The following is a 26,416-nucleotide window of genomic DNA, read 5'->3' as shown; positions in this document are numbered from 1 at the left end:
TATCTAAAATATATATATATATATATATATATATATATATATATATATATATATATTATATATATATATATATATATATATATATACATTATTATATATATATATATATATATATATATATATATATATATATATATATATATATATATATATATATATATATATATATATATATAATTTATTTTTCACAAAATATAAAGTATTTTTTAGATAGAAATAGATAAGATTTTAAAAACTTTGAAAGTAGTTTTTCATTTACATCACACAACCTAAAACATAACCATCAGCAGATGGAAGCATTGAGCAACATTTGGAGTTGAAATTGGCATTCAGTCAATGGACCATCTGTGCATCCTGTGTTGCCTTCGTGTACAGAACACAAAGCATTATGGGTTTGGAGTCTAGCACAGTCCTAATTCGACGCATGCATATCTGAATAGAACTACATTACCCATAAACCCGGGAGAGACGAAATCACTTCGTATTCCTGCTGGATGATCTCACAGCAAACCGAGTTCCCCTCCTAATCTCAGGAATGACATCCGAACGAGAGGATATCATGGAGTTATACATTGAAACATGTGGAATAAGTTTGTAAACTTGAATTTGAAACTTTCACGTTAAGAGCAGCGCATCCAATAAACTGCATGCACTTTAGATTGGCGATCGACTTAATGGTTGAGAAAGAGGAATCAACGGGCTCGGTCCGTCATCGCCTGCGTTAGAGTGTGCCGGGTGATGGCGAACATGTCCGGGGATGAGGACGGCTGTCCCGAGGCGCAGTTGGTCTCTGAGGCCGGGCCCAACTGGCTGCGCGCGGAGATCGAGCGCCTGGCGCGGGAACTGAGCGAGACGAGCCGCGAGAAGATCCAGGCGGCGGAGTACGGGCTCGCGGTGCTGGAGGAGAACCAGCAGCTCAAACAGCGCTTCGAGGAGCTGGAGAGCGAGTATGAGGGCGTCAGACAAGAGCTGGACCAGCTCAGAGAGGTCAGACCGAATCAAACAAGAATGTTTCAATGTAACGGTTTGATGTGGCGGGCGGCGGCGGCGCACATAAAGAGTGTATCGGTCCGAGTGTCTCCACCCACGGTCACTCATCTTGTGTACTTTCATTGTTCTTCAGCATGTACTTTACGGAAAGTGCCAGGGATCATAGGATAAATTAGACGAAATATCAATAAATCTGGTATTTTGAGGCTCTCGTTATCGGACAGGTTTGTTAGCAGAAAAGTAGGACCTAGAGTAAAAATACGCAAAACAAGTGATAATTTGATCGTTTAAGCAGCTTTTTTGGTTAAAATGAAATACAAAAAGCATTATGTTGTTTTACAAACAACGCTTAACATATTAAATTTTTTTTTATTGTGTTAGGCAGCGAAAAAATATATATAAATAAATAAAAAGTTACGTTTATAGTAGAGTTTGAAGCGATTTATCACAATAATCTGAAAAGGACCGGAGGATATCCTGACTGCTATCTGTGGAAAAGCAGGATATACAGTTGGGGGAGATTTATTAAAATACGTAAAGTCAATAAATACTTAATTTCTTAATATCTCATAGGGCATTGTAGTATATAGACGGGTGTGAATAGATAATGTACGTGTTGTTGATCAGGGGCTGAAACGAGTACAAGAAGTGAGATGTGGATGTGAGAAAACACATTTCTTCCTGATACGACACGCTGAAATAAACCTAGCCTGGAATGTAGGCTGTATATGAAAAAACTCAAGTTTTGAATGTGTTCTCAGCACCTCTGAACAACTCTTTCTCTCTCTCTCACACAACTTCCTGTCAGCACAAACATGCAACAAAGCTCAGGCGTTAATCCTGATTGTTAGAATTATAGTTTATTTAGAGCTCGTCTCGCTTCTGTATTTACTTCCTTCTGCTCTAATCTTTTCTGGACGACTAAATAGAGGACGCCTCTTCGTCATGTAGTAAGAAGATCTGGGAGGAAATCGGGCTAAAAAAAGCTCCCCGGCCTTCGTGTCCACCGCACGGCCTCATCTCACACTGGTGGTGTCAGCAAGGGGCTTCAGCTGGAGGCAGTCAAACTCTTTCTGTTTGCAAATGCGTTCGTGTATCATTTCGAGCTGCCAGACTTCTGTAGGTCAATGCATGGAATCAGATTAGTGGGAAGATTATCTCGCGTGAGTCATTTTATTAACAAAAGCCATTCTACCTTATTAATACATTACATATAGCCTAGGATGGTTTATTCTGTTAATAACAGAATGTTATGTTAATATCATCATGCTTAGTAAGCCCTGTTACTCTTTATTTGTTTATGTATTTACATTTATATATATATATATATATATATATATATATATATATATATATATATATATATATATATATATATATAACTTTTTCAGATTTTAGTTTAATATTTAGTAACAATTAGGTCATGTTACTAGTCACAATATTTCTGTTTGTTTACATTTATTTTTCAATTAAATTGATTTATTTAAATCTAGGTTAATTTAATTTTATATTCATTAATAATGTTTACTGTTGTCATTATTATGATTTAATAATATGCAGATTACTATAGTATTTTAGGCTAATATTTAAAACATGTTAGTAGTCACCATTTCTTTGTTTATATATTTGAAATTGTTTATATATTTGAAATTAGGTCCTGTTATTAGGTTTTATTTTTTATTATTATTTACCTTTATTTTTGAACACCATTTTTACCTTTAACTGATGCATTTTCATTTTGGTCGTGCGGTGTGGCAAAACAAGTTTTAAAAGAAGAGGGCATAAGAAACCACGAGAGCGTGCACATGCAGGACACATTAGGATAGGTGTGATCAAGACTCAGACACGCTGGATCAGACGGGGTGAGGTGAAAAGAGGAGACTAGTTAATCCCTTCCAAGTACATCAGATCTGCTCTATAACCTGTTTGAACTCCTCACTCACACACACACACACACACACACACACACACACACACACACACACACACACATTAACTCATTCTCAAAACACTCTGTAAGCATAGTAAGACACAGTCTTTGTGAGATTAGTGTTCCTTATACAAGATGACAAGAAGATCTGTTTCTAGGTGAAGTCAATATGACCAGAGAGAGATCTAAATATTTTGGCCAGTAAAAAATATTTTTACCTGCTTTCAGTTAAAGAGCAGTTTTACAGCTCTATTCTAGAGGTTTATATGCATTATGCACATGAGCTAATTATCTAATGGATATGGTGTATATGTAAACTACCATTAAAATGCTTATTGTTAGGCTATCATTCTAATATACTGATTTGCTAAACAAGAGCCATTTCTTACTAGTGTTAAAAGCAGTTGTTCTGTTTGATAGTTTTGTGGAAACTAATACATTTTCATAAAAACAGCATTTATATGAAATGGACATCTTTGGTAATATTATCATCATAATATGATCGAAATGATTGAAAATTGATTGTTCATTCATTTTAAAAAGACAAGACCGCTATAGTATCTGTAATAGTGGGTAATATTGTCCTTTTTCATATCGTCATATCTTGGCGTGAGATCGCCAATACATTGAAAGTACCAATAACTGAAATATATACACTGACATGTTAAATATAACAGTATTTAAGCTGGTTCATATATTCGGATACAGCAGTCATACATTGCGCGTCCTACTGTGATAAGTTTGCAGCATCGGCGTGGGCGTTACGGGTTCGAGTTTAGACTTTGTGTCTCAACCGGGGTGAAATAGTTCATTAGCTGTTCAGAAAGAGTTTAAAACTTAAAAGAAGGGTAAAAGTTAGTCTCCACAGCTGTGCAGGGGCGGGACTCCATCACCATAGACTTGATGCAGCCTATCTACTGACTGCTGTGGTTTATACGGCCTGTGACTATTTAAAGGAGCAGAAGTAAATATTTGAGGTTTCCTAAGCCCTAGCGAGGCAGAAAACAGCAGGAATGTTGTTTTTGATCAAGATTTGTAGCTTTATCTGATTAAACAAATGAGATGCTCTACAGTGTAAAGTCATTGCGCATGGGAATCCGCACGTTAAAAAATAAATACAGCTTCACTCATGTTTACACACTGCTTCTGAAACTTTAGTTGGTCATAAAAAAAAAAAAATTGGATCAGCTTTTTCTGATCTGTTTTCTGTTTTCGCATCTATAGCAGGCTTTTTGTTAGGAATAGATGACGAATACGACCAAAACGAAAAAAAAAAAACATACAAAAATGTAATGGTATTTTGACCAGAAAATAATAAATGTATTTATATTGTTTTATTACTTCTAGATGGACCCAAAATTGTGATAAAGTCTACATTGTACAGCCAGTTGTAGATGGATATTGTATCCCATGTAATCATTTTGAGTGATTTTATTCACTAATATTCTATTATTTATTGTGTTACCATATTTTGATGAAATGCAGCACTGGGTTAAAATTGCATTGTTGAGAGAAAAAAACACAAATAAGTCACATTGGTAAAAAAAAATTATATTTTATTTACATAGAAATAGTATTTTTTAAATTTCAGAAATAGTGTATAATATCTTTTTTTTCTGGTTTGGAATATATGCATGTTATACATGGTAAAAAAATAACATGTTGTTGGGGAAACTACAATATTTATTTTAGATATTCATTCCTGAATTGAATGTAAAAAAAAGGGTTGCTAAATACAGGTCAGGTGCTTCTGTTTGGGTTCCTTTTTTTCTCACCCAAATTTTGAAAACGTTTAACTTATGATTTACTGAAGACTTACTCAAACAGATTTTTAGGAAGTAGAAGATATTTTTAAGCTGTCCAGTAACTAACTGCCTTCCCATATGCCATTCAAAAAGAGATGCATGTAAACTGTATTTAGATTTAAACCAAGTTGAACTGTTCATGTGCTGTCGACACTGAAATGGCTGATCAAAGTCAGCTAGAATCGGTTAATACTCTGCAAACCAAGCTTCTGTCAAACTACTTTGGAGGACAGCTGAGTCTTCTCTCACATAGAGCAACGCTGTCTGGTTTCTGAATCAGCTGTTGGCAAACGTTTTTGTTGTCGTTAGAGAAGATCAGTCGTGACGTCAACTTGTGGGCTAACTCGGAAGAATAATTCACCATGGATTCCCTCTGGAATTTCAAATGGCTTTTTAGAGTAGCAGTTTGATTTCTGAGAAAGTAAAGTCTCTGTTGACGTTACTTGAAGTCAACTTTCTTTTGTTGCACAATATAGATTGAACACATATTAAATGTTGTGCGTTTCAAAAACTTAAGTTACGAAGGAATTGATCACTCGTCTGACTTTACTTGCCTTAACTCTTCTAGAACCCCGTTAGAAATAGTAAAACTTCAGATTTGCTCAGTGGCAGACTTACTCATTTTTAACAAGGATTTTTCTCAGTATTATTTATACAGAGTAAGCTGCGAATTCGACTCTCTGATTCAGTTTAAGCAGAGCAGTACCGAGAATTGTAAGTTGGTTATCAGATATACAAAGAATCAGTTTATGCTACGCAGCAATTTTGTGTCATCTTTTATTAAAGACCCCAACCGAAAAATAGTCTTTAATCAGTAGTTTAGGAAAAGAGAGAACCACATAGTGTTGGAGGGCTGTTTATTGTGGGCATTGCCTTTATCCATGCAGTGTCTGTTCTGGAATCAGAACTAAAGATCTGAAGAAATGTCTTGGCAGCCCAGAGTGACAGGTGGACAGCTGCCGGTTCTTAGCAGCAGCTGCTGTGGCAGGAGGAGGAATTAGTGCTGACACCATTTCCACGTCTCTTTTTATCTCACACGCATTCTGATATCATTATGGGTTAGTGTCTTATGCGATGGGTATCATTCAAATATCACAGATAAGTTTACTTCATTACCGGTTCCTAAACAATAGCAACTTCATAAAAGCTTTATAAAAGCTCCTTAAATTCATTTTGGGCTACTAAATTTAATAAATGCCTGCCCAGATGGCTACCGGAGAGCTTGGATGAAAATGTGATGCACAAAATTAAAAATCTGATGAATTGTGCAGCCTTAAATGCTAGCTATGAAATTAGACTTGAGTTAGACAAATGAGTTGAAAATGCGATTTCTACCACCCTCATTTCCAAAGAAATAACAATGTGGTTGCAAAGTTCATAACTTCACATTTTTAGTGGATGAGCAAACCATTGTGAGTGTGAAGTGCGTTTTATTTTCTGAAAGTCCAGAGGGACTTTGAAGAAAGAGCCTGATATATGACGCATTTTTAGGACTTCAGTGTGCTTTGTCCATCATGCGTCAGTGAACCCTGCATGCCTTTCTGCTAGCCATTCAGCCAGGCCACCAGCACTAAAGGAGCTGTTAACATTTACGGCTTGTACTGCCATGGTGTGTGTGTGTGTAGTCACTGTAGCATGCCAGTGACATCATTCAGACTAGCACACAAATGTAGAGGGGAAAGAAAGAAAGAGCGTTTGATTAAAAAGAGGATTTGGACAGAATTCAACTTTTTTTTTTTGTCTGTAGCCATCAGTTTGCAGGAGATGCATCTTACAAAGTGTCCCACATACATCAAACTAAACTGTCTATGGGAATCCTGAGATTTGGTGTCAGGCCCAGGCAAAATAGACAGACTTGTATTGTATAGCTATAGTTCTAAATCTTCATAGACTCCATGCATAATTCTAACCCCCGATCTCTCTCCGATCATATTCATACAGGCATACGGCCAGGTTCACTCCACTCATAGAAAGGTGGCTGCAGACGGAGAAAGCAGGGAGGAGTCCCTCATCCTTGAGTCGGCATCTAAAGAGGCATACTATGAGCAGAGAGTGCAGGAACTGCAGGCTGACCTGCGACAAACAAAAAACACCCTCACCAGCACCCAGGCAGAGAACGAACGCCTGGCCACCCTTGCACTCGAGCTGAGAGAGGTTTGTGGGTTTAATTAAGAATATTGAGTTTACTGAACATTTATGAAGTTTGTCCACATAAAAATATACTCAACAGCAAACAAATAAACTAAAAGGCTTGTTGTGTTTTTAAGAATAATGAGATCGTGGAGCTCCAGCGCAGTCGCCTACGTGACGACATTAGAGAGTACAAGATTCGAGAGTCTCGTCTGCTGCAAGACTACACTGAACTGGAAGAGGAGAACATCAGCCTTCAGAAACAAGTCTCCACCCTTAAACAGGGTCAGGTTAGTAGCATTAACCATTGATCATATCAAATGTGGGTGTGGAAGAATGGACATAATAATCGAAAGGTTGCTGGCAGGGTTGCCAGATATTTTTCCCAGTCCTGCTTTGAGGGGGGTTCCCCAGAACAAATTATATTCTGAGTACAATACACGTTTTTGGGTGAGGATCCTTCAGTAAAATTTGCTTTCCAGGGGCTAAATATCACATTATTGGGGTTGCTTCAACCTGCGGACATGGAAAACCACCCTTGGCAACATTGTTAAAGTAGCCCAATTCCATGGGAAAACCACTTGGCAAGATTGGTTGCTGGTTCCTTTTCTTGCACCATCACCATGGAGGCACTCTGCATGAAAGTGTTTTTTTTAAAGAGATAGTTCACCCAAAAATAAACATTTTAATTACATTAAGTAACATTAATTACTCACCCCCATGTTGTTCCAAACCTGTAAGACCTTCGCTTTTCTTCGGAACATAAATTAAGATATTTTTGATGAATTCTGAGAGCTCTCTGACCATGTTATAAACAGCAAGAATCCTAACATGATCAAGGCTCAGAAATGTAGCAAGCAGAATAAAATCATCAGTTTGACATCTGTATTTCAACAACAATTTATAAAACAAAAATTGAAACTACATGATTGTCACATGGATGGATTATCACAGCTTATCTGAGCACTTTTTTTGGGTGAACTATCCCTTTAATGATCACTACTACTTTCACATAGTGTCACGTATGCAAGTATGATGTTACCATACCATTTGTCTTTGGTTTGTTTCTCATAAATCTCATAATTTTCTTCCAAAGGTGGAGTTTGAGGGATTAAAGCATGAGAATCGACGCTTGGAAGAGGAAGTTCAGTACCTAAACAGCCAACTAGAGGATGCTGTTCGGTTGCGTGAAATAGCTGAGCGTCAACTAACAGAGGCTCTAGAAACCGTGAAGACCGAACGGGAGCAGAAAGCAGCTCTTCGAAAAGAGCTGACACATCACATGACCCTGGGAGACTCCCTTCTTGCCAGTTCATTGGATGGGCTCAAACTGAGCGCAGAGGAACCAAATAACGATGAGGCCATTTTGACATTTGAAAACGGATTAGCTAAAGTCAGTGAAGTTAACGACGAAGATAACAGACTGTCTTCTCCCAAAAGAGATGGAAACTTCCGTCCCGCACCCAGTCTGGTGGATGACTTGTTGACAGAGCTGAACATCTCTGAAATCCAGAAACTCAAGCAACAGCTCTTACAGGTATGAGTATCCTTCGCAGACTGATTGGTCTTCACCATCTTGTTGACACCTTGTTCCAAACCACTTTAAATGTAACATTTGTCTTCCCCAATTTTATGTTGCAGGTGGAGCGAGAGAAGGTGGCTCTTCTCACCACTTTACAAGACTCTCAAAAGCAGTTAGAACATGCTCGAGGCGCATTAGCTGAACAGCAGGAAGCTATGACGAGACTTAACGATGATTTGGGCGTAATGAGGAGATTGCAGGCAGGCAAGGAGCGGCAATCAGCCCTGGACAGTGAGCGAGAGCGGGACAGTCGAGAGGACAATGATGTGGACTATTATGAGCTGGATATCAATGGGCCAGAGATACTTCGCTGCAAGTATGAAGTAGCCATAGCAGAAGCAGGTGAACTTAGGGAGGAGCTTAAGGCACTAAATTCGGAGCATGATGAGGTAAGTGAGATTGAGAAAGGTATGAGTATTATTTATGTTTATTAATGGGTTGATGGTACATTCTGTCGCAACTTGATTATGCTTGATTTTTCTAGATGAAGGCAGAGCATGAGGAAGTACGGGCACGACTGGAGGGACATGTGCGTGACCTCAGTGTTCAAGTGTCTTATTTGGAGGGCAGCAGCCGTGCAGACCGTGATCAAGTCGCTCGGTTGGAAAAGGAGCTGAAGGAAGTGAGTGCAGTTGCCGGCGAGACAGAAGGCAGTCTCAGCGTTGCTCAGGATGAGCTTGTTGCTTTTAGTGAAGAGCTTGCAAACCTCTACCACCATGTCTGCATGTGCAACAACGAAACCCCGAATCGCGTCATGCTCGATTTTTATAAAGAAGGTAAAGGAAACAAGACGGAAGGTAAAGATCTTCAGTCTACGTTGACGCAAACCAGTGATGGAACAGCCGAGACGATGAGGTCAAACTCCACTGCAGCTGACAGCTCAACTTCTGTGACATCAGTCAGAGAAGATCCACGTCCTGAACCAATGGACATCTACAACCTAGTAGCAATAATTCGGGATCAGATACGCCACTTGCAGAAGGCGGTCGATCGTACAACAGAACTATCCAGGCAACGAGTAGCTTCTCTAGAGTTGGCCGCAGTGGCGGATAAAGACCAAGCTGCTTGCATGGAGGAGATTTTGAAGCTCAAGTCCCTGCTGAGCACTAAGCGAGAACAGATTGCCACGCTGAGGACTGTGCTCAAGGCCAACAAACAGGTGAGAATAAAAAAGATTAGCTTGGCATGCGAGTATATGACGCCAGAATATTGATCTTCTTGTTGACCATCCAAACAGAATGCTAGTTTTTCAAGAGCTTTTTCTGAACTGCGGTGTGGCTCTGTCTTCTTTCAGACTGCAGAGGTTGCCCTGGCAAACCTAAAGAGCAAATATGACAATGAGAAGGCCATGGTCACCGACACAATGATGAAGTTGAGAAACGAGCTGAAGGCTCTTAAAGAAGATGCCGCCACATTCTCCTCTCTCAGGGCAATGTTCGCCACCAGGTAGTGCGGGAACACAACTGAACGTTGTTTCTCTTCCAGCTTTCTCTGTCTGGCTCAACCCCAACCAAATAACCAGAAACAGTAGGGTTGCTTAATCCAGGAACTAAATCTCTCCTGCTCTATCCCTCTTTCTCCTTTTATTCTTTAGGTGTGATGAATACGTGACGCAATTGGACGACATGCAGAGGCAGCTGGCTGCGGCAGAAGATGAGAAGAAGACACTGAACTCCCTCCTGCGTATGGCCATTCAGCAGAAACTGGCCCTTACACAGCGATTGGAGGATCTGGAGTTTGACCACGAGCAATCCCGAAGAGGATCGGGTGCTGGGCCGGGTGGCCGTGGGAAGGCTTCATCTGGCCGTGGCAGGGGACCCTTATCGTTTTCCAGCCCCCATGTAAGTCCTAGACTTCCCTGTAAGAACCGACCGCAACCACACGGCCTCATTGGAAGTCCTGCGGTTTTCTGCAGTGAGAAGTATAAAATTCTGTGTGACACTGGATCCGATTAACACCTGTGTGTAACTGTCACTCGTCTGCGTCCTCATGCTAACTAACATTCCTTTTACTGTACGTGTGCTTGGGATAGAACAAAACTAGCATGTCGCTGTTTGTGCTAGCAGTTCTGATGGCTTCGTTAATAGAGGTCGGTCAGATGGTGAGATTGGATGGGTTGGTAATACCATACAAGTTATCGCAATCACTACAAGTAAAAGAAATGACTAAAATATGTTTTGTAATAGACTAACTCCAATATTTGGATACCAAATTGAGTCTCTTTTATGACTTTTATTATCGAGGAACACCAGTACTCTTGACATTTGTACTAGAAAGCAGGTTGTAGTGCATGCAGATTTCTGTTATGCATTGATTAATTGCACAACCTACCACATTTGACATTGTTTAATATATAACCAGAAGCACACTGTACAAACAGATATATTAGATTCAATTGCAACTAAACTCACTGAGCTTGGATATCTATAAACAAGTATTGAGAAAACGATACTTGGAAAATGTCTAAACATGGTAGAATACATTTGATGTTTGTCTAAATTGGTCTTTTCTCTCAATGTTTTTACTTTAACCCGACCAGCATTGAATGTCATTGAGTTAAACCCAGTTTCACAAAGCTAGTCTGTTAATCTCTGTCAGTGCAAATAAATCTGTGTAATCCTGACCGAGACGCACCTTACTGAGCCTGCTGGGAGCTTTGCAATCCAGGTTGCAACCCTAAAGGACATAATTGATGCTACAGATTTTTTGGGGGCTAAAGATATGACAAAATTGACAGTTGCCATAAGTTAATATAGAGTTTTTTTGCACACTTTGTCGTCCGTGTCTTTTTCATTGAGCCTTTCAGGCAGCATAACTCATTGTCCACATTGTCCATGATTCTGAACCACCGTAGAGTGCATGTTCTGTTCAGTTTTAACAGTTTATATTAGTTGGCATGTTATCTGTTGCATGTGAGTCTTCTGCTTCCTGCGGTCCATTGCATCTGGACAAATGAGTCCTCCGTGTTTTGCTGTGTACTAACGGGTCTAACCTGTCTCATTGTTGACGGTAACTTTCACTATGTCCAACGTGATCAGCTTGACTACATTATTTACAATACATTTGGATCAGCTGTGATGTAATAATAATTCTGACGATGGTTTTGTTTCCCAATTTTGCAGTAATTTTATTAGCTCTGAAGATTATACGCAAACGGTTATTTCCCTCTTCACCATACGTCCCTGGATGTGGCTGCAAGAAAACACACAGGCTCACATGCAAAGCCAACCGATCTAATAACGATTCTGACTGTTCCTGTGGTATTTTTTTCTTCTTCTTTATTTTGGTTTAATGCGCACTTTTAGTGCGTTTGGTTATGTGAGAGATGCACATTTCGGTATACTTGGCACATTTGTTTTTGTTTTGTTCTCGCAAATTTTACGTATTTAACTGAAAAGCAAAAATAATATAAAACTGTTTATAGTATTATATGCTTAACTGTCAAGCTCTAAGCATATTCCAGGGAGAACGATTGTTAGCAAGGCCTGTATTTGTTTCTTGTTCTTTTAAATAGTCAAACATTTGAAGTAAACATTAGCTTGCTGTCAACTCCACTCCAGGGGCAATGAAGTTTGACTTGCTCCTGAAAGGTTTGGAGTCAATTTTTACAGTGGGTCAAGCATATGTTAAATTCAAGACATAAAAAATATTGATTCCAAATTGGAATACTTTCTACTTTCTACTTTTTTTTTTTTTTTTTTTTTGCCAAAAACTACATTAAGGTCAGCATTTTGTATTTTACATTACAATACATATTTGTTTCAGACACTATCTTTTTTTTGTATAACCCTCTCCTAAAACCTCCTGTGCCTTTTTATGCAACTATTTGTTTTTGGTTTCAAGAACAATTTCTAAGAGCCATAGTCTTCAGTATTTCTGTCGGTCTCACTGTAGATCTAGCCCGCTTGGCCCGCATCTAATTCGGACAATAAATAATAATGGAAAAAACTCTTTCTGAATGTCATCTCGGATTGCTCATTTAGGAGATTTGAAATGTTAGTAAGCATTAGGTGTGTTAAAATCATACATTCCTTTTGAGGAAGTAATGATTTCTGATGGCGGTCTCATGGCCGTGTGTTGACATTGTTAGTCATTATTTTCCTTTGCTTAATCTTGCTAATAATTTTGTTACTTGTTTGTATTTCAGCAAGCAGAAAACGTTGCCTCAGAACATTAGTGCCATTTCAAATTTAAGACACAAAGTTTTAAAGACCTTTTTCTTTTCTTTTGACTACAAATTAAGTGCAATTTTGTGCCGTTTCTGGAGTTCATACAAGTTTTCTATTTGCTGAAACCGCTTCATCAGCCACGTCATAGCTTTATATGACGTTTTGAGTTTATTTTTACACATTTATATGGAATGACCTCACGTGTTTGTTATTATTTATTCATAACCTTGGCTATCAGTTCAGTATTAATGATTAGGTTTGTATGCATTATTACTGGCACATGCGCTGCCTCTTTGCATTTCTACTTGAAATCAGGTACAATGTAAGCTATACTGCCTCATCTGTGTTTTATTTTTTTTTTACTTTTTTTTTTTTTTTTTTACACAGTGCTGATGTCAATGTTCTGCTTTTTTCTAAACATTTGTGCTCTGTAGTTTATTATGAGGAACACATTATAGGCCTGTGTCTGTCTTAACATTTCTCATTGACAAAAAAATAAATAAATAAACTAATATAAAACATTACCGTTTACTTCAGGGTGTGTGTTGGTAATTGAAAAGGTTTGGGCCTCAAATTTGCTCAAACAGATTTACAGGAGTGAAGAGAAATATTTCACTGTTTGCATCATTTCAGTTGAGGATATTCATAACATTACGGATTTTACGAGCAGTGCTTAGTGAAAGCAGATGGAGTGCTTTTTCATAAACTTATTTTATTCTAATAATTTTTTCTTAACCATAAAAACGATACAATCTCAATTACTGTTAACTATTATAAACTGTACAGTTCTGAACTATTGTATAAAAGCAATATCACACAACTGTTAAAATCAGGGTTGAGGTAATATTAATATGCCCCATGCAAGCGTTATTGCTAAAGTGATGTAAAACATGGACCTGTTTTCTCAACAACATTTACATTTATTAAGAAGTATAACAAAAATTAGCATTAGCAAATGTTCTTGGGGTAAGGTTTACTAATTTATTTATTTTCTAAAGTCTTATATTTTGGACTGCCAAAAAAATAAATGAATAAATCCTCTGTGTACTGTTGGTATATCATTCATTCATAGGGTATATCGGTTGTTACAGAATAAATAAATCTGCCTTTAACACATATTATTATTTATTTAAATAATACAAATTATATTTATTATAACAATAATCGTTGTAAATAAGATTGTATCGCTCACTACTCACTGTATCTAAAATGCTAATATTCAATAAATTTTTAATCTCTGATACCGAATTGAATCTAGACTTCACACTAAATATAAACTGCATTTGTTCGCACTTCCGTATGTGACTTTTCCCTCATTTTGGTCGGAACTTCCGGTAATTCTCACCGAGGTCCCCGCCCCTCCACATACAATGCAATGGGCGTTTCCAAACAAAAGACAGCAGAGGGCACTTCAAAATGGGAGGTCAGTCAAACTTCTATTTCTTACTGTTGATGTTAAACATAAACGTATACTTTTTAATGCACGAAGTGCGCTTTATAGGATCTTCATACACACTGTTCACAAACTTGAGCTGCTTCGACAAGTTTGGCTTCTACAGTCGTCAGTGTGCTCCGTTACGCTGCCTTCAAGTCCACCCTGCTCAATACGTTACACTTCAGAAACTCTGTCGTCGTTTAAAAAAAGTATTTCCGAACTTATAAGCCGTTTCTTTGGCCGAGAGGCGTTCGAATAATCCTCAAAAGTACGCTTGAAAGCCTTACGTTCATAGCGTCCCCGCTCAATGTAACGTTTATGAAGTGGCTCCATCTTCTGGCTGAAATGTGCGCAGTGTTTATAAAGATGCGTTTTACCAGACGGGATTATGAAAAGGAACAGTGAAGTCATTTCTCACTCTGATGTTGTTCTAAACCTGTGTGGCTTTATTTCTGTGTAAATGACAGAGAGCTTCTACGAACAGCTGCGAATAGACAGCCGCTTCCTGAAAACAGATCAGCGACTGGATACAGAACTGGTGGATAAACTCATCCTGCAGCTCAACAGAATCTACCCGCAGATCCTGAATGACAAGGAGGCCTCCAAGGTACGAGCTCCACCCGTATAACTGCAGCGGTGACGTCAAATAGTTCGAATAATGCACCACGGGTTACATTAAGAAGGTCCTATGGGGTTCTGTAATTGGGTTTCTGAGTAAAACAAGCTCTGTGGTAAACACAAATCGACTATACTTGGACTTTTTGGCTGTATGATGTATATCTCACACACTTGTGCTGATAACGCACATTTTGAAGCGGTTATTTTTGGTTTAAATACATGATTGTAATTAATTGCCACACAAGGGGTGCGAGAGTGTGCAGCAAAAACGTGTTTTACTCTCGAACTGGAAACACCCCGTAGGAAATGTCCCAGATCACATCTTCAGATGCCTAATACGTTATTTCTCTGATTTTTCTCCCCCAAACGTTAGTTCAGGGATTTGGATGTGCCCACCTGTATCAGGCTGGCGGAGCTGCTGAATCATCTACAGGAGAAAGGAGAGGAGGCATGTCGAGAGTTTTACCGAGCTCTGCACCTCCACGTGGAGGACGTTTATTTCAGTTTACCCACACGCCTCCGACTCAGAGGTTGGCAAGAGTCATCATTTTCCACCCATAACCACTCAAAAACCTTCTTTTCAGGATATTGACTTGGTTTTTTTCCATACGGCATATCACTTCTGATTCACAGTGGCTACAGAAATGTACTTTAAGGAATAGTTCACCCCAAAATTAGAGTTTCATCAGAAGAGATTTGGATCTGATTCGGCTAAAATATCTATAATATAGCTATATCTGTAGTATTGAAAAATGGCAGTCTCGTCTAAATTAGGATAGGAATATGTACAGATTAATCATCATTTACTAATAATAAAAAAAATAATTCTACGTTAATGTTATGCTAACATTTGGGTGCTTTTATTATTTGGCCGCAAACGACATTTTAAGGTTATAAAGGGCTTGATTAGTTTCACTTCACAAGATGCTAATCGATTGACTGCAGGAAACCCATTGCTGAGGAAGTGAAGAAATGTTAAAATGTTACAAATGTTCCTATGAAGCAAACGGACTCGGATGACCGGAGGATGAATACGTTGAATGCTCAGCGAACTGTTCCTTTCAGCCTGTTATTAAGCTCAACTTTTTGGTTTGACCACCAAGTTTTATTTGTGTTTGTAGAGTCTGGTGAACCAGTCGGCCCAATCCCAAATCCCAAGGACAGATATGTAATGAATGACCACAGTAAGTTAACCTTCTGAGTGATTTATGCACTAGTAAATGTACACAATTTCCACGAATGGAGCTCCATCTTTTTTTTTTTTTTTTGTCCCTGTGCAGGTCCGTTTTTCTTCCTTAGTTGTTTCAGTGTGGCTGTAGGAGCAGCTCTGCTATATTACTACGGTGGTGAGCACACAAACCTTTTAATATTTTAACCCCCACACCAAAAAATATGCATTTCCTAGGCTGAAAGCACAACGCGTTTTGTCTGCAGAGTCCAAGCAGGTGTCAGGCTCCAGCAGCGCTCTGGGTCTGGCTGCGATGGGTCTGAGCAGGAAAGTGAGGGACGTTCTCATCTGGTACACAGACGATGGAAAGTGACGGCTTTCGTGCTGCCTTCAAAAAGAATTGAGACATGGCAATTGATTCTGAAAACTCCGTTGCCCTTGTCAAAAAATATTTAAATTCAGGTTTTTAAAAAGATGTACATACTATGTATACAGAGAGATTGTTGTTCAGCATTAGAACGGTCGAATGTCCAAAGATTGAACTTTTGGGTTTCATGGGTAAAGGCCATTGCACACGTAGTCATTTACATTTTTTATCCGTCATCCTTTTCATCAAAATGCATGTTACGGATGTGAAAATGCAGAAAAATCGAACCTGGCTTTTTAATTTTTTAAGACGGACGAAAGTTTGTAAACATGATTGAATGGTTCAATTAACTAGAAATGGTGTGAAATGACCTTTAATCTAGAATCTCTTAGTTACGATTTTAAATATAACGATATAACGGTTTATATAACTGCTTAACAATTTTGATCAAACATTACAGTCATTGAAATAATAGCCATTTATACATAAGGGCAGGAACTCAGAAAAGTTGGATAGGAACCAAACTTGCTGCTTGCACTTAAGTATTCAGTTAGAGTTGCTGAGAAGTTGTTTTTTGTGTATTTGTTTTATTGTACTTTAATATAGACGTCAAACTCATTATTTATAGTCCGTATCCTTCCATTCTTACAGACTTGGGACTTGCCTAGAGATTATTGTAGTAAAATGTTGGCACAGATTATAATTCACTACGCCGTTTAGTACATGCAGAACTGGGTAAACTTGACAAATCAAATAGATCAACATGTCAGAATATTTTTACAAATATTACAGGTAACCTTAAAGTCCAGTACCTTGGAGTATTAGGAGCTTGTTACTTTGTAATACCTTTTTTGTGGACTAAGATTTCAACAAATATATGTTTATATTGTTTGTTTACTTTTATACTAGCAGCATGTTTGTACTGGTTTGTGTACTAATAATTAATATTGTCAATTTTACTCGTGGCCTTGTTTCTGCAGTGCAATTATAAATGTTTTGTAAAACTTTTGGCCTGGAAACCTTTGCTGATGGAGTAGTTAACTGAGAAAATAGATATTTTTGGTGGTTGAAAAATGATTGGGCTAAATAAAACTGTGGAACTGTTGCTAATGTACTTGGAGATTAATTTGATTTCCGTGTCGTCTTGTATACCTTGACAAAAAAAAAAATGATTGCTGAAAATTATAATTTTTTTGGCCTTAAATGCAGCAGCTTTAGGACAGAGAAGAAACCCAGTGTGCAGTTCTGAACATAAAGAGGTCTACTGATACATATATATTTTTTATTTTAAGACTCCATAATGTTCTCTAAAAGTGAAAAACAAATCTTTGGCCATTTATACAAACAATATCGATATAAAATATAAAAAAAACGTCCAAGAAACATAAACATGAGTAGCAAATCACAACAAACATCAAAAAACGAAACATTAAAATGTAAAATAATAAAACTATTGAACGGCAAAAGACGCTTTGTCTAATCAGTAGATGGCGCTCTTATACAAATTCTAAAAAACAAACCCCTCAATTTCTGACGTTTTTGGGTTAATACAAGTAAAAAATGCTGCATTTATGATACTGGATTTAAACACTCTTCACTGCAGTTACTTTGTTCTCAGACTTCATGCAGCAAACCCTTTAAACATGACCTGTAAGTAAAAACGAATACAAACGTACGTGTGCGAGAAAGTTGCATGGTGTTGAACCACACATAAAATGAGTCCATCATCTTATACAGACATCTGATCCGGTGATCAGGCAGGAAGTGTGAAGGTCCAATGTGAACGTCCCATTTCTGGCTGGAAAGGTATCCTACGTCCAGTCTCTGTCTTGACTATTTTAAATCTCAGTAAAGATCAATTTCAAAACTGATGCATTGATTTAGCTATACAATTAAACAATTACCCATGAAATTATCACATGGGAGTTGCATTTTTAAATTGCATCTGTATTCTTTAAGCTGTTATCAGCTTATTTTGGGACTAATAAAAGGTTCTGCAAAACATAAGGCCTTTGCATCGAGGCACGTTTGAATATGTCATGACATATGTCTTGGTGCTTGATAACACGCGTCCGGATATGTAGAGCTGCATGACATCCTAAACTCGCGTTGGCGGTCATGATTTCGTGTCATTTGGTTTTTGGACGCCAAATGCTGTGATGAAAACGTTTACTACTACGATGATAAAGACGAGAGCTGTGACGATGTTCTCCAGAAGATTCAGTATGTAGTGTTTACGCGTGTCGTTCAGATTCCACTTTACTGTAAACCAAGAGCAATAACAGCGGCTCATTATGTAATTCAGAACAAAGGCTATTTTAACCGATTTAACGACTTCTTCATTTAAAACATAAGCTAAAATCTAGCTACAATGACAAAAGGTGTCCATCGTTCGAGTGTCAAAACCTTTAACAGCATACGCTTACTCTCAGCTCATGTTTAAAAGATCTTGCATTATTACTCTAAAGACAGAAGAAATATAGCAAATTTTCTAGATTTCTAGAAATAAGACAATGGGGGCTTTTTGAAGTTGAGCAGAGGATATGACTATTTCTTAATTTGGGAATGAATCAGATTCATGTGATAATTCATCTGCTCTCACTCTGACTCTGTAGACGAAAATAAAAGCGAAAGCTGTTTTTTCAGCTTCATGATGGGAAAGTGTGATGCAGGATTGCCTTTCACCCCCTGATAGGTTCATGTTAAAACTACATTTATCAAAAACTGTATCGGTATGCAGACAGGATTTAAGTGCATAAACTGTACTGAAGTCGTCGCTTTACGTTGAACTACTTTTTGAGACGTTTCATATTTGAATACTGCTTTACATACTACACTACCAGAACAATTTTTCATTTAAAAAATGTTATATATTTTAAGGATATTTGTGTGTCATTTTATGCGATATGAAATACCATATGCAATACGGTTTAATAGTATGTTTTGTCTTAAAGAGGCAAATATAAATCGCGTATACAATCGCTATTATATTTTAAAGCCAATTTAGTTGGTTTCTCTCACCTATGAAGATTAGCAAGACCCCCACGAGGATCTGTAGGATGAGGGAGATGCTGATGAGGCTGATGAGAGGAATGTAGAAGGAGAACGTGGGTCCCAGCTCCAGGACGGTCTTCAGCTGGGAGGCGTTGGCCATCAGCAGGGCGATATCCAGCATGCTCTCTGCTGCACTCTTCTTATTGGCGTAATGGTTCATGTTAATCGGGGTGTCCCTTGACAACTGGCTCTGCCGAGGACGCTGAACACAAGCATGAAAACAGTTGGAAAGGTTTCTGGATCAACTTTGCCATCAACCAGATTTTTGGGACCATCAAACAGTATTATCAAATAATGGTGCTTATTTAAAAGATACAGTTTGGAGTTAACGCTCTGATCGTTTTGTTTGAGGACCAGGCTGTTGATTCGGTAAAACGAGCAACTTGGGTAAATCACAATATGCTTACAATTTGCATAGAATTTGACTTGTGTGCAATGGTTGTTTTCTGACCTACAAAAGATATTATGAAATGAGTCATGGGTGAAACAGGGTCTTGTTTCAGAAGGAATTGAAAGTCGCTTGTGTTTTAAACTATTTGTAGCATGTGAAGGGAAGGGGTGAGCGGTTAGCTGACCCTCAAATGGTTTCCTTCCTTCCGTTTTAAACAGAAGTCATTGCTAGGATTATAAAAACCTCTTCGCCGCAGAAACCTCTCAAATGTCAATTCCTTAAAACTTTCATCCCAGATACCAAGAAACCTTTGAAACAATGTTACATAAGTCATGGTTGATGCCTCAGATCTAACTGCGTTAAATAATGAAGCACCCGTAATTAATGTTGAAACAATAGTGAGTTTTTAACAAAACATCAATGATGATATCGGATGAATCACTGTTACGAGGTGACATTGTTCAGCATCACTTTTGCTCCCGTAATTAATTTTGAAACAATAGGGATGTTTCAACAATAACAAAGGCAACGTCACTGAACAGTTATTTTCGAATTATCATAAAAAAATTGGTTACGTTCACCCACAGTTCATGTGGAAACATGTTGAATTTTCAAAAGAAGAAAAATAAAACGACACTAATTTCATTGAATCAACATTATGAAGCTAATATTTTACTGCACAATGGAACATGCATAGCTTGGGGAAACACCAAAAAAACCCCAAACCATTTTACAGCAGTTAAGTCACTTTACGGTGTCAAAATATCAAGTCTTTTAAAAATAAAAGTGGGACAAAAAAACCTTTCAAATTATTAGTTTCAGGAACCTGATGTCAGACTACAGCTTATCCAATGGTTCAGGTTTTAAAAGGCTAGCTTACATCGGACTGCTTGCTTTTTTCCTTTGTGTTCTCCTGAATTTGAAAAAGCAAGCATAATGTTGCTTACGAGCAAGTTAATTCATTTGTTATACACGGTCACATTCAGGAATGTTAATACGTTAAACACAACGTGATTCATTTTTTAGTTAACACAAAAACATTCCGACTATGACTGTAGCATCATTAAATGCTATTCAACCTATTAGCTCAAAGCTAATCATGCTTTAACATCAATAGATTCTACATTGATCAGATGACGTCCAATTTCTTCAGCGGAGTTTATTAACAGCTAATAAATATTTTAAAGATTTAAAGAATACAGCTAAAGATTTTATGATGGCTGAAAAACGAGCAGGTGTGTTGGATACGTGAACTCGAAACTCAGCGCGCAGGTGGCCACGTCTGAGTTACTCACAGGGAAAAGCACGGAATGGGAACATTAGAAAATTACATAATAAGCTTTAGATTCACCTTTAGACATTTATCTTCTTAAATTTCACAAAATGGCCTCTACTGCCATTTTTCTCATGCACACAAGTTGTAGTTTTTTGTGATTGTGTTTAAGTGGAAACCGAATGGAGATCAGTTACATTCATGAGATCGGAGGAAAATAACTGGAGAGCAGGACATATAGCATAGAACAGAATCAAATCGACGGTCGGGTGATCATCAATTATACGTTGAGTACGTCAACATTTATTAATGCGTCACCATTATGAGAAAGGTTCAAACTGTCCATTCCTTACCAGTTAATTCACCTCAACTCTTGAAAATCTCACTTTTCAAACGGTGGTCTATAGTGGACTTTTCGCCTATGATATGGTACCCAACTATGATAGGCTCCCTCATTCAAGACCAACAAGGTTTCAGGACAGGTTCGGAACCAAGATCTGGGCACTAGCCCAGGATTTTTCAAATACAGATTTTCGACTAGTGATGAGTGGCACTTGTTCAGAACTGGCTCACAGATCCACTGATATGAGGCAGAACCCTTCATCACAAACATGTGACCACACTCGCTTGAGGAAGGATGGGTTGATCTCTTCTGCCGACCGTTTGTAAACCAACATACAGTGTAAAGATTTTAGGAAGTGCATGTGATAGAATTATGCAAATACATAATTTTATGACGTTGTGGTCAACAACAAATCGAGGTTAGTCCAACAGTAGTGGTCTCCACATGGGTCTCCACCCACGTGTTCTGTCAATGTTGAACCAACTTATGCTAAATACTGCAATGTCAGCCTTAACCAATGTGATGGTCTGGATGAAAACCCAACATTGTGTGCAATCAGTGAATTTCAGTAGAATTTTCCATTTGTAACTGATAACTTCCTTTAACACAAGCTTAATAATTCTAATGCTGTTAAATCAGCTTTTTAAGCAAAATTCTGACTTCCTCTCTGTGACGTTCTGAAAAAAACTACACTTTGAAATATTAGTTACAAAGCATTGTTAATAATAATCAGTCACGGAAAGTTTGGCACTCAAAGCGTTCAAACTATTTTTTAAGCATTTAAGGTTCAAAAGTTTGTTCTTATAGTTCTTATTGTTGTTGGAGTAATGTATCTTAAGTGTTTAGTCCAACTCCCATTGTACGTTTGGCTTAGTGTGAAGGGCCTCTTAATGAATTGTTAACAAGAAATTCCTCTTTTTTTTAAAAGAGCTGGTAATGCGATCCAGGGAGAAGAAGAGCACTGTATGCCTCTTGCCTTTACGGTTCTGTGAACACAAAAGCATTATTCTTCTCTATTAAGGAGAGGTCAGGCTGCAGGTATGCACTGGCTCTGATGTCCTTCTAGTGTCACATTATTACATTTACTTTGTTTTGTTTTTTTTCACCAGCAGTGTAGCAAACTTCATTTTTACTAAAAATTCCCCCCCCGACTACGAATTCCCCCAGACTAAATTCATGAAATGACACAAAATGGCTCCTCTTTGGCTGAGACCGACTTATACCCGAACGTTCTCCAGGCTCTTCAGGTAGCGCAGAACAGGTGTTGACTTTGGGTACGGCTCAGTCCAGCTGCCCAACACAAGAACCCTTGTGCCTATGCTGGGAGTGCCAAAGAAAGTAGAAAAACTCCTCTCTTTCCATGAACCCCAGTAACACTCAGTAACACTCAGATGCTGACACTTATACAACACCCTTCCTGTAGAAACCCGAACAGTTATCTAAAAGTAACAGCCTGGCTTTTCTTCCTCTTTCTCTGTCCTGCTATGGATCCGCACAGCTCATCAGTTGTTAAAAAGCAAAAGGCTCCTAAGATTTCGGAAAAGAAATGCCATAAACGTCCTCCCAGCTAGGTTAATCTAAACAAGTTCATACACATATAACAGGCACTAAAAATAAAAAACACGATGACCCGGACAGATTGTAACGACTGACATAAACTTCTATACACGTCATGTGCTCTATGCATTCTGTATAACTATCAAAAATTAATCCACAGCTAATGTGGTAAACGCAGAAAAGATTTCAGACTTGCATCTCTCCTGTCTGTTGAACCACTTCACTATATCACTGATAAAATATCACAGATCCCGTTAATTTTTTAAAACAATATTGCGAACTGTAATGCACTCACCAAACCTAGAGCTACAGTGCAACCATTAATCATATACCTAATATCTGTGAATAGTTTTTTTTTTTTATTTCCATCTTTGCAACTAAACTATTTATGGACATGTGGCACTATAATTACAATCAATGGTGCAACTGTCCATAATATTACATCACACCAAAGCCAGGTGGAGTCATCATTTCCACATGGCATAGAAATCACTGCCCTTTCAGTCTGCCTAAACACACAGTGTCTTAAACATCGGTGCTGCCCACAGGAATGATGATATGTTTGATTTTGTGTGTTTGTTGGGTGAAAAAAACCCACTGGTGGTAAGATGTTCCTCTAGTCTTTCAAACCACTTCACCTCACCCTTTCTTCAGTGCAAACATTAACGAAAGTGTAAGAAAAACATTAAACACACTAAAAATGTAAGGTTTAAATGAATTAAATGCAGCAAGAGAACATTAACACATTAATATTTTGCTCTAAAATAACTTTAGTAGCAGCACCAGGAACTACTGCATGCTTCAGATGGGTCTAGTAGGTAAGTTACGATGCGATGTCACTTTATGTTTACTTAGTACATATTTAGTTCCCTCCTCGGCTAGTGAGATTAAAACTTGACTAGCTCCCTGTAAAATCCACCCGTTATGGTTTTACTGCTAAACGTTCACGGAAAGGGAACTTCAAATGATTACTTGGTTGACTATATGTGTTCCTCACGTGTTTTAAACGCGCGTTATTTACGTGTCGTCTCATCTGACAGAGTTTATTAGTGTCTTTCACAGCCTATTGTTGAGGGTTACACGGCCCGCTGAGCTCATCGCCAGTCTGGACGCGGTCGAGCGGGACTCCGGGGTAATGAATAAGTGACTTGTATCCAAACTTTGAACCTCTTTTGGGCCGTGAGAGCTGCGACGTTGAGGACTCGTTGTCGCTTACAAGCGTCCCTTGCTGGAAACAAACAAACAAACAAACCTGTCGGCCAGTCAGAAGCAGCTTCTATCAGCGCATGGTCTGCGATTATATAAGATTTACCCGCCGGCCACACCACACTGTCCCTTCGGTTTACACTCAGGCACACAAGTGCATTCATTTCATAACAGTACGGACAGGAAAATGTACAAACGCAGGCGTTTCCTTCAAAAACTAAAGAGTATTTGGGTCATTGCTCGATCAATGTATTTTTTAGACATCCGTATAATGGGTTAAACTTTCACCATCCCATTGGCGGATGCTTTTGTGCTCGTTTTAAATGAACGTTAGACTGATACGTTCAAAATCACTCACCGGTCTTGAATCACTTCTGTTAGCGTCTCCATTCAGTTCCACCGCTTCTGAAGCCATAATCCTTTCTTTGATTACAACTAACTCTCCGTAAATAGCCGGCTCTCGGTGTGTTTGTGGTGCATTATGATCTCATGGAGGATGAAATGAAAAGGGGGCTGGACGAACGACTGCCAATCACCGCAGAAGCGACGACCGAATCGCTCTTTTGAATCGGATCTTTTCAATCGTTCAGACGAACCGTCTAAACAACTCGTTTACAAATTGTGTTTTAATGAACGTGCAACACGTTTTTAGCAGTGATATCTCAGTAAGCGGTGTTTATTTTAAACGACCTAATTTTTAAATGTTTTGTTTACACAAAATATTACAGACGTACCATATGAAATTACAATAAAAATAATTAATAGGAAAATTAAGCAACGTGCTATAGACCTATATCAGAATATAGAGTACATTATATACTATTAAAAGATGGCAGAAACTGATATTCCTGTAAGTTATTTCATTTTGTACGAAAGAACCGATTCTAAATGCTAGCATAGCCGCCTAACATCAAAGTTCGTGCTCTTATCAGTGTAGATATTATTATTATTAGTGATCACTTTCAACGTCTTATACCTATAGGTATAAACATATTAGTCATAGGCGTCCATTTTTGTCCGATTGACCTTAGGTTTGACTATGCAACGACTAAAACGTTCAATGGTGAGTGACACTGTGTTTTTGCTGCCATCTATTGGTAGCTAAACACACCCAGAACCCGGGTTTATTCAATGGATTACTTCATATTGACTGTATAATACTATTACTACTACTGGTGCTGCTACTGTTGATTGCATTTCTCAATGTAGACAAATGTTAGCAGATAAAGCTGTGTAACATCAGGCAATATGAAAATACAATTGGCTATGCAGATAAATATTTTATTTTACAACATAAAACACGAATTTCTCTCTTGCAACTTTTCTGATACCTTTATCAAATAACAATTTGCATTGCAATGTTCTTTAACGAAACTATTTTATTAAAATGTAAATGTTAATTTATTGCAAGCTGACAATAAAATTTCCTTTGACCGTTATCCTTTTATTCATTCATTCTGGTAAAAAGAAGGCATTTTGAAGAGCTGTGTTTAACCAAACAACTGAATGGTAGACATCAAGTGTATCTGTATTGTTTGTATCTCAATTGTATCTTCAAAATAACGTGTTGATGACATAATTTTCATTTCTGGGTGTTTCAGTCCAGTGGGTCAAGTTTTTACAGTGTCATTAATTGCTGTACTGGGACAGAGCAGAACTATTTCATTTCTGACCCTTACAACAGTCCAGTTTGTAGTTTTAAAAATCATCTAAATGATAAAGATTACTCTTACTGTCTTTTAAAATGATAAAGATTCTCTTACTGTAAAAATACTGTACTGTAAATACTGTACAAATTACTGTACACTAAAATATGTCTATAATAGACTTGAATAGTTGTAACACATTGTTCTTTGATTATAATGTAGGCCACTGTGCCCAGATTTGCCTTTAAAGTTATAGAAATAAAGCTATTGTTCCAGTCTACCTCAGTAACGGAGTGGGTTGTCTCACACACACACACACACACACACACACACACACACACACACACACACACACACACACACACTATACCAATTCTGTCATTCTACTGTATAATTTTACAATCACCCCAGGAAGTGACCACGTATTATTTCACTTAACTTCCTTATGTTTATACCATGATGTTAAAACACACCATCCTAAGTGTTATCGCAGAGGGAATGAACATAACTCTCCCCGGTAGGTGGAACATTTTCTTTGAGGAAAATACCAAGGGAAAGAGGGGAGGGGTGAAAGAATAAAAAGCACCGTCATACAACATTAATACGCATTAAATATTCAGCAGTCTTAACCAAGTCACGTGGCGGGTATGGATATACAGAAAACAGTAAAGGGACGCCGTGTGCGAAGTTGCTATAAACTACTTCAAACTTAGTTCTAGCCTACTGTCGTATTAGTTGAATATAACGACCGG

At 38.0% G+C, this 26,416-nt stretch overlaps 3 protein-coding genes across 5 annotated transcripts; 2 read left to right on the top strand and 1 right to left on the bottom strand.

The window, feature by feature from the left end:
* The first annotated feature begins 518 nt into the window (after positions 1-518).
* On the top strand, positions 519-13,130 carry bicd2 (bicaudal D homolog 2 (Drosophila)). 2 transcript variants are annotated; one of them, XM_043251625.1, is made up of 9 exons: positions 520-987; positions 6,667-6,879; positions 6,993-7,145; positions 7,952-8,392; positions 8,497-8,826; positions 8,922-9,596; positions 9,732-9,883; positions 10,032-10,278; positions 11,560-13,130. In XM_043251625.1, exons 1-9 carry the CDS (start codon positions 739-741, stop codon positions 11,560-11,562), a joined length of 2,463 nt encoding a protein of 820 aa, XP_043107560.1. In that variant the 5' UTR covers positions 520-738; the 3' UTR covers positions 11,563-13,130. The 2 variants fall into 2 exon arrangements, with proteins under 2 accessions (XP_043107559.1, XP_043107560.1); XM_043251624.1 differs by having other exon boundaries at positions 519-987; positions 10,032-13,130.
* Positions 13,131-13,908: 778 nt separating this feature from the next.
* On the top strand, positions 13,909-17,299 carry card19 (caspase recruitment domain family, member 19). 2 transcript variants are annotated; one of them, XM_043251627.1, is made up of 6 exons: positions 13,909-14,029; positions 14,509-14,648; positions 15,033-15,189; positions 15,781-15,843; positions 15,940-16,005; positions 16,094-17,299. In XM_043251627.1, exons 1-6 carry the CDS (start codon positions 14,023-14,025, stop codon positions 16,198-16,200), a joined length of 540 nt encoding a protein of 179 aa, XP_043107562.1. In that variant the 5' UTR covers positions 13,909-14,022; the 3' UTR covers positions 16,201-17,299. The 2 variants fall into 2 exon arrangements, with proteins under 2 accessions (XP_043107562.1, XP_043107563.1); XM_043251628.1 differs by lacking the exon at positions 13,909-14,029 and having other exon boundaries at positions 14,502-14,648.
* Positions 17,300-17,429: 130 nt separating this feature from the next.
* ninj1 (ninjurin 1) lies at positions 17,430-24,532 on the bottom strand. Its single transcript, XM_043251629.1, has 3 exons — positions 24,377-24,532; positions 19,216-19,450; positions 17,430-18,456 (listed from the first exon to the last, which is right to left on the bottom strand). Exons 1-3 carry the CDS (start codon positions 24,431-24,433, stop codon positions 18,311-18,313), a joined length of 438 nt encoding a protein of 145 aa, XP_043107564.1. The 5' UTR covers positions 24,434-24,532; the 3' UTR covers positions 17,430-18,310.
* Between the last annotated feature and the right edge of the window lie 1,884 nt (positions 24,533-26,416).

This window comes from Puntigrus tetrazona, chromosome 11, assembly GCF_018831695.1.
Source record: "Puntigrus tetrazona isolate hp1 chromosome 11, ASM1883169v1, whole genome shotgun sequence".
Taxonomy (NCBI): Eukaryota; Metazoa; Chordata; class Actinopteri; order Cypriniformes; family Cyprinidae; genus Puntigrus; species Puntigrus tetrazona.
This window is presented reverse-complemented; position numbering and strand designations above follow the sequence as displayed.

What these genes read in the sequence shown, in the direction of transcription:
- bicd2 (XM_043251624.1), top strand. Translation starts at nt 739, where the DNA reads ATGGCGAACATGTCCGGGGATGAGGACGGCTGTCCCGAGGCGCAGTTG. An exon ending in CCACCCTTAAACAGGGTCAG is followed by an intron (nt 7,146 to 7,951) that starts GTTAGTAGCATT and finishes TTTCTTCCAAAG; the next exon opens with GTGGAGTTTGAGGGATTAAA. An exon ending in TCAAGCAACAGCTCTTACAG is followed by an intron (nt 8,393 to 8,496) that starts GTATGAGTATCC and finishes TTTATGTTGCAG; the next exon opens with GTGGAGCGAGAGAAGGTGGC.
- card19 (XM_043251627.1), top strand. An exon ending in CACACGCCTCCGACTCAGAG is followed by an intron (nt 15,190 to 15,780) that starts GTTGGCAAGAGT and finishes TTGTGTTTGTAG; the next exon opens with AGTCTGGTGAACCAGTCGGC. An exon ending in ATATGTAATGAATGACCACA is followed by an intron (nt 15,844 to 15,939) that starts GTAAGTTAACCT and finishes GTCCCTGTGCAG; the next exon opens with GTCCGTTTTTCTTCCTTAGT.
- ninj1 (XM_043251629.1), bottom strand. Translation starts at nt 24,433, where the DNA reads ATGGCTTCAGAAGCGGTGGAACTGAATGGAGACGCTAACAGAAGTGAT. An exon ending in ACAGAAGTGATTCAAGACCG is followed by an intron (nt 19,451 to 24,376) that starts GTGAGTGATTTT and finishes GCTTGTGTTCAG; the next exon opens with CGTCCTCGGCAGAGCCAGTT. An exon ending in GGTCTTGCTAATCTTCATAG is followed by an intron (nt 18,457 to 19,215) that starts GTGAGAGAAACC and finishes CTTGGTTTACAG; the next exon opens with TAAAGTGGAATCTGAACGAC.